At 36.4% G+C, this 17,751-nt stretch overlaps 2 protein-coding genes and 1 long non-coding RNA gene across 6 annotated transcripts in view; 1 reads left to right on the forward strand and 2 right to left on the reverse strand.

Moving 5' to 3' along the window:
• The window catches only part of LOC116776530 (fasciclin-3), a 35,880-nt gene extending 30,818 nt beyond the window's left edge, over nt 1–5,062 (reverse strand). For all 3 annotated transcript variants that reach the window (XM_061525466.1, XM_061525465.1, XM_061525467.1), the window contains exon 1: nt 4,862–5,062. The gene's annotated coding sequence lies outside the window, so the exon portion shown is untranslated. The remainder of the gene's footprint in view (nt 1–4,861) is intronic.
• Nucleotides 5,063–5,495: 433 nt separating this feature from the next.
• On the reverse strand, nt 5,496–7,700 carry LOC133319822 (uncharacterized). The gene is made up of 3 exons (XR_009753311.1): nt 7,015–7,700; nt 6,299–6,445; nt 5,496–5,704 (listed from the first exon to the last, which is right to left on the reverse strand). It is a non-coding gene; the product is annotated as an uncharacterized LOC133319822 (long non-coding RNA).
• A 3,180-nt stretch (nt 7,701–10,880) lies between these two features.
• Nucleotides 10,881–17,674, forward strand: LOC116776578 (WASH complex subunit 2). 2 transcript variants are annotated; one of them, XM_032669800.2, is made up of 13 exons: nt 10,881–11,060; nt 11,318–11,429; nt 11,965–12,062; nt 12,355–12,439; nt 13,100–13,218; nt 13,286–13,338; nt 13,472–13,587; nt 13,706–13,768; nt 13,923–13,995; nt 14,074–14,297; nt 14,413–14,523; nt 14,696–17,192; nt 17,288–17,674. In XM_032669800.2, exons 2-13 carry the CDS (start codon nt 11,334–11,336, stop codon nt 17,419–17,421), a joined length of 3,669 nt encoding a protein of 1,222 aa, XP_032525691.2. In that variant the 5' UTR covers nt 10,881–11,060; nt 11,318–11,333; the 3' UTR covers nt 17,422–17,674. The 2 variants fall into 2 exon arrangements, with proteins under 2 accessions (XP_032525691.2, XP_032525692.2); XM_032669801.2 differs by having other exon boundaries at nt 14,074–14,291.
• The last annotated feature ends 77 nt before the right edge of the window (nt 17,675–17,751 follow it).

Raw genomic sequence — 17,751 nt, forward strand, 5'->3', positions numbered from 1 at the left:
ACGATCAACCACGTCACATCTCGACCTTTGACGACGACAAAGACTTCAGTTTTCACTTAAATTGACTCGCGCAGTACTCGAACTAATTCTAAGCTCGTGTTCTGTATACGATCGACACGTATGTATGTTTGTATGTCAACGTTTTGATTATAAACGAGGCTCGTACGCGACAACATATAAACCTCTCTTATTGTATTTATTCTGATAATATAATATATATATGAATAAAGTTTAATAAACGTTTATTAATAAACTTGGTATCGTTTCAATATAAAATGTACATAAAGCGTTATAAAATTTTTAATTAATTTAGTCTATTTAGTGTTTAATAAAATATTAAATTATATAATAAAACGTAATCCGAGATAACGAGCGTACTGGAGCGAATGCAGACGAGGAAAAGTACATAATAAAATATAAGTTGTGCTTCAAAATAACGTTTTAATATATCCGAGTATTTGATGACGGAACAAATAAAAATTAATCAATTAGAATCGCGGTATTATTGAAGAGAATGAACAGGAAAAGGAATTATTATCGTACAAAATAAAAACCTAGCAGAACGTATTGAGAAATACGCAAGAAGAGAATAATGGAGAAAAAAAACACGACGAAATCAAACTCCTTTCTCTTCATAAAAACAATCCGACGGAAGTCCCGACCGTGGCCGCCGGCTTTAAATATAATTAAAAATAAACTAGTGTCAGATGACGTCACAACGTGGCCGACTGACAGGATCGTCTTCAGAAGGGAGGGGGATGGGGGGCGAGAGACAATGTTATACTGTGTCGCTGAATCCAATAATACTAAGATAATTTCTATTAAACATAATTAAGATGATAATTGCTTCCCTGATCGAGTCCCGGTCTAGATCTGGTCGCAGTCTCGGTCTCGGCTCAATCAATATCCCGTCTCATGAGGCGGTCATAATTGCCCGCCTAATTAACAAAGCGAAACCCGAAGAGTCAGTGCGGCGCTTATACGATGGAAACTAACACCAAATACTATTATAAAAACAAACATCCTTTATGAAATATGTAAATTCCATTTAATCATTAGTAAGTTCTGGATCTTGTGTTCACTCTTCAGCTATTCATTTAAGTTCCAACAGTAACCTTAGTATGAGTGTCGATCGTAAACTACACACTGTGGGTGTGAACGTTATATGAATGGTACGTCACCATTACTGCTGATCTACAGTTAAAGCATATATGTTTACCACAAGTGCGCGTCGTCCTACCTACCCTCTGTATACTATAATGTGACACAATTCATGAATGACAAACTGTTAACGCTCCGTGTGCAGTGAAGATGCTGACTTATTGTAAACTTAGGATCTATGTAACCGAAAATAAACTCGGATAAAAGATCGTGAAAAGTTAAAAAATATATAGGAGGTATATTTATTAAAATATTTTAATATCAGACGTTCCCTCGTTCATAATAAGATGTCAGTTCTCTTCTTTAATAAAGCTGTATCTTGCACGTTTCATTAAGACATCGCTTACAAAGTTATTGGACTTCAAAGGCTGAGAATATTATAATATGATTATTAAAGTTAAGAAAAATTCCAGAAGACTTAGTATATGTTGAGGAGCACACTGATTAAAGGAATTCTCACGAGACGCGAGCTGGTTCTGGGTGTGTATGTGACCGTACACAACATCTAACATTCCCTTACCTATAAAACAACACAGATCCAACATCTCCAACTAGCGGTGCTCGGATGTGATTTTAATTAAAATCCTCGCTGCTGAATCCGAACGCGGTTACAAAATACTTCCAGAACACTAGGAAGTGAAATAAAAGAAACTAAAAGCCCCCCGGCTCTCCTCAGGCGATGTCTTCGACAAACCATTACTCACTCCCCGAGGCTGTAGCAACTTACTGAGACAAATTTAAGACAAAAAGTGATGAAACTTCACAACGTAACGCAGCTCGCTGTTCACAAAAACTTTATTAATTAAGATACACTTAAAAATATTATATTAAACCTCAAAGGCACACTTGACGAAGAAGACGAGTCCCCTAATAAAACTAGCGCCTCGCGAGTCACGTTGTCTGGTAGCAGACGTAGATTGAGTCTCAAGTAATGGAGATCTAAATATAACGCAGGATGCATTCCACAACACTAGAAGCGAATTAAATATTGTGTTCAGATTGACAAATCAAATGTAATACAAAACAATCAGTTAATGAACTCGCAATAAAAATGGCCGCCGCTCCACGCCGCCGGCTTTACCAATAACATAACTTATTATATTAAAACTGATTGATATTATTGGAAACTATAAAATACATCATGAAAGGACGATCGAACAAGAAAATCGGAAGTGAGAAGAATGACAGTAATTCTCAAGGAAGTGTCACGATCCGCAATTAATTGTTAATTAATTTGAAGACGAAATTAAAAACGTGCTAAGACGACGCATAAAAAGCTAATAAAAGCTAAATGAAATCATCGATGATGCCGTGGGAATATAGAAAGTGTATTTGTTGTAAGAATATGATACAACGAGCAGTCACTCGGCAATTATTTTAATATCCCTCTTTGATACAAACCAATAACCTGTAATGAATTAATTTGGAAATTTTCAAACCATATCCATCCGTAAGTAGAACCCGTTAATGGCCGTAAGGTTCAACGATCATTAAATACCGACTTGAAAAACAGATCAATGTAATTGTAAACAAAGCAAAGCGAAGCGAACCGGAGGCGGGAGCTTGTTTATAACAGAAATTAAAAAAAGGACAAAACGCCATAACAAAATGGCGGCGCAGAAAAAAAATACGGCACACTCCTGATGAACCACTTCAATAAATCGTTTGAAATTTTCGACGATTGATGAACAACAGACATATATAAAAAAAAACGTTTTTAAAAATTCAGTATATATTTATAATAATAGTTCGACATCCATTACGTTCGTGGACCTGATTCAGAATAAAACCTTATAGTAAAAAAATCGTCGTGAGAGACCGCGGGCGAGGGCTCTCTAATAATATTGTTCTTGTACACACCGGTTGACACATAAAATAATTTTAGTGGCCGTTTAAATATCGGGAAATGACTTTTGATACGAAATAAATTGTCAATAAAATAAACAATTAAGATGAAACGAATTTACATAATAAGACATGGTTGTGTGAGGCCTCCAAACACTTAACAGTTAAGGATACATTTATACACCTTTTAATGACCATAACATTCCTTCTTTACTTTTAAATCAAGAATACACGCGATAATTACTCACATTTTAGAACGGTTAATATTTTAATTCTGATAAAGAATTTTTAATGATCCGATTAACCTTGGTAAATATATATTACTCGTGATGTTAAGACTAACGATTGAAAAACACTAGAATAATGACTTTTAAATATTAATAAGAATTCATAAAAAGATCGTTTGGAATAATATATATAAATACTAAGCGGGTCTACTACACCCAATATATCCTCCCCGACCTCAAGGCGTCTGGTCTGGTCACTAGCGTAACGTTCAAAGCGTGTGAGGTGTTGCGTGTTCAGTTTATATAATTCAAAGTAACCGCTAGTCCGCCACATGAAGCCTGCTGCACGGTCGACGGTCAGATACTGGGTCAGGAGGCTCGCACCGCGACGTCAGATGTGCCGAAATAGGAAGCACATCCCACGACACACGCGGTCAAACGGTTTCCGGTCACTTCGATAAGTGCTCGTATAAAACATTACTTCACCTTAGAACGAAGATCACGAAAAATACAACACTAACTTCACGATGAACTTAGAATATCACTTCAACTATACATGAATAACCGTCTGGTGTTTCCTTAAAGAACCGCTTTACAGTTGATACTTTCCATTCGCCTCGTGTTGAAGGATAAATAATTATAGAAATATGTGGAAGCTTTAAGGAAACGTCGTGAAGTATATTGACGAAATTTATCCTCTTACAGATCTGGAAATAAGCGAATTAAAAATAGGCTGTCATATAGCAGCAACCTGCCGCGGCCGTGGACCTGTGTTCATTTTAACAAGTCGTAAAGCAATAAAAATAATTTACAGACAAACAGATTAACTGAACATAAGAAATATATATATATTGAACAGGAAGTTCGGTTGTACTCGGCATACAGAATAAGTGCATTGAGACAGACATACCTCAGGGATGACTCACGACCAACGATTCTTGTACAGAACAAATCGAGCATTTTTATTCATAACTCAAATCTAATAGCTTTCTCTTATGAACACCACGCGACCCCAACTTCGAGACGATCTTTTTTGTTTCTTTATAAGAAGGCATAAATTAGATGATTGTGTTTCCCGAGGTGGAGTCAAAGTAACAATTCACCCGAAACTGGTTCCACCTACCTGACTATCCTAGAGGTAACGAAAAAAAAACTGACCCATCGCGCTTACCTCTACAAGTTAATTTTTTGAGATGCGAGCGGTTATTATTTAAATTCTCCACAGCTCGATCATAATTACCTTCTTTTCTAATGCTTGTTTAGCGTAAAGAGACTAATTTGAATATATTTTGCTCAATCGTTTCCGAACCGACATGTGTCACGCATACATTTAACGAATAAGTCACAGCACCGAGAAGAAACTAGTTTGTTAAAGAGTTTAAAATAAAAAACTTGAAATAATCGCCAATTACGTGACAAATCGTAAATCATTCACGAATACCAAGCTATGACTAACATGAGAGTGAACGAGGACCGTTGTGAGGAAGAAGACGGTATGTTGATAAATATCAAAAGTTTCTTTGTTTTATAGTTAAGAGACACCAAGAACAACACGACGCGATCGCGACTTGCCGCCGTAAGGAACGCTAATGATAAAACTCGCAAAAAGATAAAAAATATCACAATACCTTGATAAGCCGGCGTATCAGTGATGCACTTTTACAATCACAAAGCTGTTTTTGAACTTTGAAAAGTATATTTAACGGTCGAACGCGGCTCCGACCGCCTACGCCACACCTAAGCACTTTCGAAACCGGTTTTAAACGATCTCGTAAAAGTAGTCACGGCAGGAACGTAACAGCGACACGAACACCCACTACCAGCGCTCATGGACAACTGCCGCGCTGGGAAATAACTAGCACGGTACACGGTGTTGCTATATCTCAGAATGGATTACCCGAACTCTAATACAAAAGATATTAGTTATTTACCACACATTAATAAGTATATAGACAACACTAAATTTTTTTTTTTCTAATCCTTACTTATGATCTTGTGTTATAAGTGGTTTTGATTTAAATTGTCTTATACTTGAGTTGTGACATATTAATGTATTGATTATTGGTAGTTTCATTCTTGACACTGTCATTTGTTTTATTAAAAAGAACTCACGGATTCATCCCAAATTTGTGAATGCAAAATATTTAAGATATAATGAACGACACGTTTTTACTCCTTTATATAAAATGAAAGTATATGCTACATTATAAAATAATTATCACTTCCACTCACAATATAAACTAAAAATCAGACAAGATAATATATACCTACTAAATTCATTTTTATTTTTATGTATGAAAGCTAGCGTATATTACCCTAAAACAAACCACGTTACGTATAATATTAGTGTCAACACTGCCGGTCAACTTTCATAGTATTATTTCAAAAGCCGGTCTGGTCGTCTTGGTGCTGTCAGTCCTAACTCCTTTCTCGGCGCTGGTTCCAAGTCCATCGTTTCCATTTTAATCTCTCTGTGATGGAAAACAAAAGTGGATCGTCATTTGTTTTAATATAAATTAATTAATTTATTGAACGTTACATTTTACGCGCGTCTTCGTCCGCGTGGCGTTTGTTATCATTGTATTATAAATTGTCTAATATAAAAACCTTTCTATAGTATGTATATGATTTGTGTAATTTAGTTGTGTGTATTATGGTATTTTCATTAAAATAAGTTGTTATCTGGTGAAAGGGTCACAGATTGCTATTCATACTAAGAATCTTTAACGTTTGTGACCTTATTATTTAGTTGGATGTCGTGAGATGCCAGTATGTGAAGATGTCAATGAAATTTTAGCAAATACTTCGTTCACATATGAGTAGGTGTTGTAGATAGAGTTATGTGATAATATACGAGTGTATTATCATGGAAATTGCTCTTTAATTATTCAACAAGAATTATCTGTATTACCTTCACTGACACATAATAATTTAAACACGTACTTTAAAACATGTTTAATTATATTATCTTTGTTTTTACTTCATCCGGCAGCGGTTAAACTAGTTTTAGATTGTGTTGTTGCAAAAATATTATCACAGAGAAAATAATGAATATAGATATATACCTGTATATATTCACGACCGGTTCTGTTCAGTGAATCGCTAGAGACTGTCGTAAGCGGCGTTCAGTAAATAAACACGACTAAGATCAAATTAATAGAAGACCAGTGTCTTTATTGAACATTCTTGTATCATGATTCAGGATCCATCAGCTACGGTCATATACATAAAAGGTATTTCTTAAAGAAGAAAGAGTGCATATTATAAGGATTATGCCTCTAGTAGTGTAAAATAAGAGTTTCCTATAAAATCCTAATAGATGGCACCTCCGTTACGACATATAGACACGGTAGCCCAGTTTGTAGAGAGGCTGGGATAAGTGTCACAGTAGTTAAAGGTTCTAAGCGTGCTCTCGTTGAAAAAAATTAATACAAGTTTAAAATTAATTTTCAAAATTGGCGGAGTAATAAATATTGTCAACATTAGCGTCCTTGAGACATGACATCATCTCAATGAGTGAGTCAGATCTGGAGCTGGTGTTTGGATCAGAAATAAAGGTTTTCAGCTTTATAGTTACTGGAGTGTACTGACTTATCATGGCGTTGTAGTTTCTCAAAAAATTAGTTAGTTGAATGTATGAGATCAGATCATTGACGATAACAAAGACCAGAGCTCCGGCCTAAACGCTGGTCTCTGGTTTGTGTTATCTGGAAGTCTTCTAGCAATTTTTTTCTATTCTATTGAATCGTTGACTACAGCCATGATTACAGTAAATACATACCGAGCCTCAGCGGCGACCAGGACTGCGGTCAAACCGTGTAACTGTTCATAATACTTCTTTGATTTTTGAATTCTTTCTGGGATTAGATTAATAAAATGTAGTTGGACATTTTTAAACACACTACAACAGGAGCTGTCATAACTTGTTCTGTTGTATTGACGTGGCTAAACGCTGTGTACACTGCTGCGACTTACTTCAACTGTTCTATCAAATGTATTTCCCAGAACCATTTTTATCGAGCAAAGTACATATTTACACAAATACAATTCATCGACACAGGAACTCATTTTATAAGAAAAATTCTTCGGTTCGTCCTTCAAGTTATCGATCTTTCGTCCACTGTTGGTTACTAATGGCTGCTCTATAAATTGAAATATATATATCAAATAATAATCGAAAAAGGCAAAGAAAGACATTGCTCTTGTTTTTATAAGTTGCGTCTTCATTAAACCTGCCTTTCCCCGCTACCCTCTGCCCAAGTCTCCTGTCTCGTGTCTCCTCCCCACTGTACTCTTATCCTAACTCAAACCAGCTCTAATATTTTTCTATTGTCAATCATTATCACCAACGTTGGCTCCAACGTTGGCTCCAAGGTTGGTGTGAGTCACCAACGTTGCCTCCAACATGAGTCATCGTTTGCAAAAAGTAGTTCACGTACTAATTGCGGACAAACAGTACTCGGACGCGACTTTCCCAGGGTTTATTGGAAACATTGTCGTAAGTAAAATTATGTTGCACCAAATAAGACAATTGATTGTAAACTGACCAATAAAAAGACTGTTAGAGTTATAGGCCTGTGAAGAAGGAGAACTATTCTTATGGTGTACAGAAAAATAACAAAAAAATATATTTGTATCTGTCAATGAAATTTGAAGTTTTAAGTTTATGGAACCATTAATTAAAATGTAATAGCTTCTTTGAAGTTGATATCAAATTTGTTATTTTTCACTGTGCTCTGTGTTCCATCAAATGCTATTAACTGCTAGTAATATTTTAAACAACATTCATTATAATAAATTATTTAAAGCGATGCCGCATCACGGCTTCAAATTATTCCATTGTGGCGCTCCATTCAAATAATGTTTCAGTGGCGAAGTAGAGGAATGTTCAGATGTTTACTAAGAGTTTCCATCGCCACACTGCAAACGAGACGTTTCCAGTTATCATTTATAAATGTTCGAGAAACATGAAAGGCTTCGTGTATAGTCTGAGGGTGTCAGATTATAGTATAAGTTTAGAATGACAAGTTGATGTAACTCTCCAGTTTGTAATATGGCTGACATCGAGGACAAGGATAGAGGAACTTTTTTCTAAACAAAAACACAAAAAGTATTGAGTGATATGAAATATCTTTTGAATAACCGTTAAATCGTTTTAGTTTTAATATCAGTTTGAACTGAACATTTTGTCCATCTATCGCATGTCGCATTGCCACTGTCCGTGTAGTAGGGTTAGGATGATGCTGTTCGTGTACATACTAAGTCTAACACGTCCAGTTTTCCTCCGTGTTTGGTTATCTTGGCCCGTGATTTAAATCAATATTGTTCAGATTCACCAAGCGACTGCCTTGTGAATTAAACGATTGATGATGAATCTGGTCTCGGTGCGCTCTTTCCCACAAAAATCTTATCTATTTTTTAATAACATTATCACTTATATCATCAAATTATTAAGTTTTTACTTTTTTGAAACGATAATCTGCCAATATTTTCTATCATACACCTTCGTCCCCAAATAAAAATCCCTCGTATCTTAGTGTTACAACACTGTTACTTCTTTTTATCTCATAAACATTGTATTTTAACCGTGAAGTCCATTCTAATTAAAATATATATCAGTTTTAATATTTTTTTGTTTTCGGAAATGTAAGTAGGTACGTTAAAAGAATAGGCACGATAACCGAGTGGGGAGCAGAGGGACAAATACATTAAAAGTGACGAACACACGTGCTCATAAACCTGCGTGTACATAATGTAAGAATAATAATAATTTTTAATATTTCCTCGACGAAGTCTGAAGGAACACTTGTATTGATCTTGTGAATTGTTGAATAAATTATAAACTTCTGTAACTTCAAGTTTTCGACAAATTTAAATATTATCTTTCTTAATGTTCGCAAACGAAAACCTTTCCATGTTGTAAGATGTCTATAACGTAGGAACAATGAAAAATATTTTGACACATCAATACAATAGACTTTGTAGTTACAAACACGAACAAAATAAAATACTTAGAACATTAATGTTTCATAAGAAAAGAAATGTTATATATACAATCGTTTCTGAGAAACATGCAAATTGATTACTGTAGGTGTAAGGCTTTGTAACGCTCGTTATTTCACAAACAATGTTTTTGTTTTGTATAATATATTCTCATGATACGTTCAGAAACCGAGTCCTCTTTGTTTCCGGGTCAAACTAATCATTTTATCGATTCCTTCGTGAGCTTTCGAAACTCCCTCTTGAGTCGTTCGCTGCGCTGCGACTCATACTTTGAAGTTTCAAAATATTTAGTAATTTTTTTCTGATGTCACAACAATCGCACGGATCGTTTATTAAAATCAATAATGAATCAATGATTCATGAGATCAGTCTTTGATTCACGAACTCGTCAATTACTACCAAACACTTGGATTTATGATTCAGGATTGTAAATTGTGTTTTAACTAATAAAATATAATTCAGTCTAAAATAATTTTATGGTGTATTTGAGCGAAACTTTCTGTGGGAGAGTAAAATTAAGGATTACAAATAATAAGATTTTAAAAGACCATCTTAAAGTACGAACAAAGTCTTTAAGCGGTCTGTCTGGGGAACTGTACCTTAATCTTATTCTAAATAGATAGTTAACCAAAAAAAGGTAAAAATTTGTCAATAATAATTAAATAAATAAATATACGTATTTTGATACAAAGGCATATATAAATATATATATATATTGTGATTACGTAACACGTCTCTAACAATAACAATATTTTTTATAAACTTATAAATATTTCAGTTAGTGGTAATATATAAACATTTAGTAAGTAGTTTATTGTATTGAAGTCAGGGCTGTGGTTGCAATTATATAAAAATATATTTGTAACACAATAATGATATCTCACTTCCTGTGTTAATACACGGCGAATAAAACACATGCGATTACAATTTTATTTTAACATGCATATTCTAGATATTAATTCATTATATATGTTATCTGTACTGTTTTTGTTAAACTTAATGAGATCTAAGATTTTCGGGAGTATTCATTTAAATGAAACTAGTATTATTCGGATTTACTACGCGGATTTTTTATTAAAAAAACTACATAATCCCGACGTTTCGGTTACTTTTCAGCAACCATGATCACGGGCAGACGAGGTGTGAATGTCTCACATGGTGTGACCGTAACCGAAACGTCGGGATTATGTAGTTTTTTAAATAAAAAATTCCGCGTAGTAAATCCGAATAATACTAGTTTCATTTGTTAAACTTCTTTTAGATTAAGGCTTAATTTGTCTGTTATTGTGTGAAGCACCTGCGTAAACAAAATATGTAAAACTTTGGAAGAATTTATATGAAACAAGTCGTGACTGAAATTACAATGTCTTTACATGACTGTCACGATTCTTCTTGGAAAACACATAAACCGGTACCTCACTAGCGATTAGTATATTAATGTTAGATTTCCACAAGTGCACGATATGAGTTCAATTATTTATTCTCAATATAAATATTTATTTTGGAAAAGCTCTGTAATATTTATTCCTATTTTTTTATATGTTGTTATTAATTCATTATTGGATTAATACGAAATATATTGTTTCTAAACGTTGGAAACCTTCTCTGTCACATCAATGTGTCACAAACGTCAAAACCTGTTTTGACAATTCTCATAAACCTGAATCCGTACGAATGCTTCGAGCCGATCTTAAATCTTAATTACATTTGTTTTAGATGTTTTAATGATTCTAATTAGAAAGTAGCACCTTAAATTATAGCGGGTGTGTTAACAAGAACGCGCTTTCTAGTATCAGTGATGTGAAGAATTAAAGAGGACGTCAGGTCTGAAATTATTTGTATAAAAATATAATTATTTTTAATTTATATTAAAAGAGGTCCGCCCATTTTTCTAAAAAGAAAAAAATAATATAAAAGGCAATAATCCAATGGATATCTGAGAGTAAGGAATATTTATCTGTTTAATGTGATACTATTAACAGACAAATTATAAGTTCAATAAACTATAGAATGATAAAACATAAAATGTCAGACCCGTAGTAGTGACCACACTTTAATGATTATTTAATTTCTCTCCATAGCCCGTATTTATTCAGTATGGAGGGAGACACTACTCGTCTGAGGTTGTCGGCTCCCGACTGGTCTCTCGCAGGAGACTCGCAGTTACTGGACATCTTACAGAGCTTGCATCAGGTCAATATATGTTATAATTTATTATTACTTTGCTAATTAAAGGATTTCATTGGTTAGTGTTTTTGAAATTCAATCTTTGGTAATTCTTAAAAACATAGTTCATCAATTAAAGGTTAACAAAAATAGTGTGCCTTGAATAATGTAGTATATATTATTTTCATAGGACATCTTCACAGAGACAGAACTACTTAACAAATTCCAAAATTTTCTAATCTTTACATATATTATATAAAAAATGCCTAAACTAAGATATATTATGTGAATCAAAAAATGTTTATTTATAATTCTTATGTTCCAGTAATTGTTAATGATTAAAAAACCAAAGGTTCTCTACAGTAGAGGAGTGGCTAACGATTTATTTCAGGTGTTACTAGAAGTGATGGAATCTATACAGCATGTATATAAATATATAGAAAATAAAAAATAATTAAATGCTGAGATCCTGTACTTGTGTTTGGTTATTAAAGGAATAACTTTATATGCATTAAAGTTATCTCATCTCATCACACATGGTACGAGGTGTCACTGTTTACAGACCATCATAACCAAATGCCAGGAGACCAATGTTCAGTTGGAGTCCATGATGTCGTCCCTGGACGAGGCCAGCATTCACTTGCAGAATGTTAACAACAAGTAAGTAATAACATGATCATACACTAACCAAGTTGTGTTACGGACACAGCCGGGGTGACTTCACTAGTTTCTCTTATAAGATATAAGTCTCTTTACATTAGTGAGACATTATTGTGTCTACAATCTAGGTGAAGTTATATATATATACGAAACCTCTTAGCACTAAACGCATCACCGCGCGGCGCCGGGTCCGTCGCGTTGCGGGGAGTTTCTGTTTCTGGATTATATCCACAGATCAAAACTTTCGTGATTCAGTTGACACATCTTTTCACATGTATTGTTTCTTGAATAGATTCCTCGGACTCAGTAACAGTCAGTTTGTCGAAAGTCGCGTCTACGATGATCACACGGAGATCGCTGAAGATAATAACAACAAGGTACGTGAAGTAAACCTCACTATAAATATTATGGTGCTGAAATATAAAAATTTCACAAATTTACAATAATCTGTTTTTTAAAGTCACACCGTCAAGCTGTCATTCTCCTGACGTAAGTTTAGGCGCCAATTTCAAATACTCGTCCGGAAATCAAACAATGTAAAGATAATATTAATGTTAATTGTACTGTACAGTAGCCTGCACGTCCCGTGAGGTTCCGGCATAGTGTACAAAAAATTCTCACTTTTGATGCTTGTAATTAATAAACAATATGTTCAATTTAATGGCTCCTTACTCGTTAGTGTTCTCCTGAGCGAATATTTAATCAACAACATCCATACATCCTCGCTCCGGCAACTATAAAACAAATATATTCATATAGTAAATATTATGTTATTTTTTATTCTCCGCTATGTATAATGCAGAACATTCAAACCCACGTGGAGACAGAGATGTATTCTGACGAGAGGCAATATATGATTGTCGTTAGCTGAACGTGAACAGTAAGACGAAATTGCCAACAGTTATCAAAAATTTTATATTTCGATATAATGTTTGTACTCCTTCATCTGTAGCCATTGATATGACATCCAAGTTTCTCGAACGCCCCTCTCGGTTCATAGAGGTCACTATATTACACTCCACACTATCCCTGCCCAGGATCCTCCGCAGCGCGCCCCCCTCAGTCCCGTGTCGTCTTTGAAGCTCTGTCTCCACACCCTGGAGAGTCTTCACGAAGCTGTCCCCGTGATGGACTCCGACAGTGACGAAGAGGGCAGGTATAGTCGTAGTATATACATGTATAGTGTCATTTGTGTAGAGTTATTAATATGTATCCTTCTGTAGCGCCCGCGTGGTGCTCCGGCCTCTGCTGCGTCGCGGGCGCGTCGCTCATGAAGGTATTCACATAACATATTAAATATAAGTGATACGGTTTCATACCAGATGTGACGTCATGAAGTGCCTCAAGTAACGGTCCAGTACAAATCATTGTTTACTTAAATTATCTCTTCGTTGTCGTCACGTTTGCAGCTGTATCATCAGACGCGGACAGCGAGGAGTCCTCCCAGCAGGAGAGGCAGCTGGAGGCCGAGTACTCGGACTCGAGTTCTGAACACGAACAACAGACGGACGCACACGAACATACTGTCAGTAAATAACATGTGTACTAAAGTGGTCTGAAGTCTCTAGACTCGTGTGGAGATGTCTCGGCACTCCCTGGTTGTTACAATATTAAAGACATTTGTTTCTTTTGTTTCTTAATAGATTCCACCGCCGCCTCCCGTGTTAGTGACGTCACACACGCCGCCCGACACGAGGACCACGGAGGTACAGACATACTTATATATTATCAGATTGTGATGTAGGTAGTATATCATGAGCAAAGCCAGGTTTTCGAGTGTGTGTTAGTAACATAACTATTAAATATAACAGCACATATATGACACGTGTCAGTAAGGTTGTATGTAATGTACACTTTCAGCCGGTCACCTCGCCCGAGTCGGATGAATCGCCAAAAGTGAGGAAGCTGTACACAGTAGACAAACCCGTCACAGGTGACTAGTATAGGACGTGATGTTATACCGGAATAAGGAATGCGGCTAAATATAATTCTATATTGACATATGTTCCAGCTCAAATCTTCCCCGAGGAGCCTCCGCCGCTTGACAAGTATGACTCCGACACTGACGATGACATCTTCGCTGACTTACACACACATGCACATACACACACCCACACCCACACACACACAGCGCCAGACACGGGCGACATCGTTAACGACCTGTTCGGAGGAGGAGGAGGGGGAGGAAGAGCAGGGTTTGACAGAGATGACGTCACAGAACACACGCGAGTGAGGGTAAAGCGTAATATATAGAGATACACAAGTTAACCCGGAGTGTTTGGAACTCAGTACAACTGTTTCTGATACAAATGTTACAGGATTAAGACATTCATATAATATAACATTTCAGCATTCACACTTTGTGAGAGAGGAGTCGCCTGGAGCGACCAGTGTGGAGCCAGTGGAGCCAGAGTCAGAACAGACTCCGCCACGGGAATATATTACAAAGGAAAATGTTAAAGTAAGGCTGTATAGTTGTCGCGACAGTCCCTTGGTCTATATTACATTGTGATTACAGAACCATCCTTTACAGCTTAAGCAAAACTAATATAAAGAAATAATTCGTGTCACTTGTTTTCTATCTTCTATTGTACGTCGGTCGTATTTATATAAGGGAATGTAATTTGTTCCAGAAACCCGCTGGTGGTATATCTCTGTTCGGCGGCGCGGGTCCTGAAGCTATCGGAGCGGCCGTCCTGCGAAGAGCACGAAGACAGTCATCAAGTGACGGTGAGGTCGCGGACACTCGCACCGACAGAACCAATGTCATCGACGAATTATTTATAAAACCAACTAAAAATGTCAAAAAACCACCCGTCGATGTTAAGAAAGAACCGAAAGTTGCTAAAGATATAGCCGAGAGTAGCGCTAAAGATAAAAAAGATAAAATAGATCTCTTCTCTGATGATATCTTTGATGACATCGATGATATCTTTACGAGTAACGTTACGAACACGACAAAAGACAGCAAGGAAACGTTGTTTAATGATGACCTGTTCAATGATAACAATGATCTGTTTAACGATAACAGTAAGTCTGTTAAGACTGAGAGCAACGTTACTAAAGACGACAAAGTAAGAAACATATTTGATAGTGACAGTGAAGACGATTTGTTCTTTGATGCTAAAGGAAAAGATAAAAATTCAGACACAAAAGATAGCACTATAGCTAAAGATCATAATTCAAATGAAAGCTTAACAGTCAAAAACACTAAAGAAGAAAGTAAAGTTGAACTGAAAAATCAGTTGAGTCCAAATTTATTTGATGATGATGATGATGACTTGTTCAGTGTGACGCCGTCCAGGAGAGTGGCGAGTGAACACGGTGATAGGAACGCTGAAGAAACACGAGATAATCAAAGACAAGACAAGAATGAGGCCGAAAAGATGGAAGGAATCAAGACAAATGACACGCAGGGGGAAGACTGTTTGGAAGAAAAACATGTCGGTGATCCCGTGACAACTGAGAGAAGTGATGCAAACATGCGCGTTCCAGAAAAAAACGTTGCACGTAACGAATTTCACGACGATTTTAATAATTCTAGACCAATAGAGGAAGATTCGGCAAAATCTACTGATAGAGAAGATAATGATGTGAAATCAAGAGGTGATAATAGTCCATTGCCGAAAGAAAAAGACTTTATAAAAGAAACGAAAGAAAATAAAAGTGAGGAGGAAGCGGTAGATGTAAAAGATACTAACGCCAATGACATATTCGTCGAAATCTTCAGTGATCTGCCTCCAGCCTTCGAGAAACCGATTGAACCGAAGAAGAGTAAAAACGTCAATGCTCTGTTCGACGATGACTCTGATGATGAGGCGCTGTTCTTCAAGAAAGATGACGTCATCACCGACGAGAAACCGGAAATGGACTTCGGCAGTGACAGGTTTAGAATATTCCATGACGAACCACCCGATATTGATGTGGATTTCACAACGAAGTCTGCGAGCGGACCTCATACGACTGATGTGGCAGATGCTTTAGAAGCTGCGGCGGACGTTGAAGTTGTGACCCATGGAAAAGCTGACACGGCATCAGAAAAACAGATTGAACAATGTAAAGAGACGGGAAACGAAAATATGCCTCATGAAACAAAAAACAACAACAAAATAAACATACTGAAATTACTAGAGAATGAGGAAAACAATACTGATGGAGGCAATGAAAAGAAAGAGGATTTATTCACCGGCACAGAAAAAGATGATGCGAACTCTGCGAGTAAAACAAAAACAAGAGATGTCAGGACAGAAGAAGAATCAGACTCCTCGGAAAGAGAGAATAGAGTTATTGGAAAGCTGAAGCCGACGAAGCTCAATATAAATGTTAATACGTTGTTACCGGGAGCTGTTCCGAAGAAACCTGTGAACTACGAAGAGACCGACGGACAGGTCACATCCAGAAGTAAAGAAGACTCCGCTCTGGTTGAAGAGCACAAAGAAAAAGTAGTCAGCTTCAAGGAAGAAACGAACTCGGAAGTCCTAGATAACAAACTATCCAAGGAGAGAGCTCGGATTCAGGTCAAAAGACGACCGTCGACTAGACGAGCTAGACTTGAAGCTGTGAGGAAGACTGGTCTAGACTTCGGGTCAGACTCCACAGACAACTCCAGCTCGTTTGACGAACCGGTCAGAGAGATACCAAGAGACAGCGCTCCTAACAAAGAAACGACGACGAAAGTGACCAAACAAGCAGACAACAAAGATGTCATCTCTAAAGTTGTTTATGTTCTGAACGACGAGGACATCTTCGACATTCCTCCGACAGAAACAACTGCTGGAAAACCTCGGAAAGAAGATCTCACGGAAACAATGAACTCTACTGGAATCAGACACCAAGAAACACAAGGAGAAGAGAGTCGGAAAAAGAAGACAGAAGAAAAGAAAACAAAGACATCATTATTTGATGATAGCGACGAGGAAACGGAACTGTTTGGGAAACACACTAAGAGATATATATTCGACTCGGACAGCGACAGCGAACTGTTCGGGAAAGATAAAGGAAAGATAGTGAAAGATACAAGAACAGAGGAAAAAGATAAAGAAAGGAGAATCGACAAGGTACAAGCGAAAATACCTCTGTTCAGTGACGACAGCGATGAAGACTTGTTCGGAGGAAAAACAAAAAAAATAGGTAAGGAATATATTTTAAGAGAATGTTAAAAAAATAGACTCGCAAAGATAATTATAATAATCACTCGCTTGATTAATATGTTTATTGTTTAATAGAAGTAAAGAAAACATCACAAGCGAGAGCAGTCCCTGGATCATCACAAGTTAGAGCAGTCCCTGGATCATCACAAGCCTTCGATGATCCGCTCTCAGTGCTCGGGGACGAGCGCTCACACAACGTGCATATATAGACAGATATATAAAACTATTACTTATTGTTGTTGTTGAGACGAAACAAACATTCCAATAGAAAACAATGAAAATATAATCTGTTAGTACATAAATTAATTATATATCGTTAACAAGCTATTATGAATGAGAAATATTTTTGTAAAGTGTCCTTGTTATCAGATCGCTTTTACAGTTAATTTGTTAGTTAGTTTAACTTTGTAATGTTATGTATTTAATATGAAGTTGATCCAATAAATGTTATGAATGGTTTCATATTTATTTTTCACTTCCCGCTCGTCTTGTTACACTGCTGCAGGTAAGTTACAGTTCATGAGACGAAACCTCTCAGC

The sequence above is a fragment of the Danaus plexippus genome, chromosome 30 (genome assembly GCF_018135715.1).
Source record: "Danaus plexippus chromosome 30, MEX_DaPlex, whole genome shotgun sequence".
NCBI classification, from domain to species: Eukaryota; Metazoa; Arthropoda; class Insecta; order Lepidoptera; family Nymphalidae; genus Danaus; species Danaus plexippus.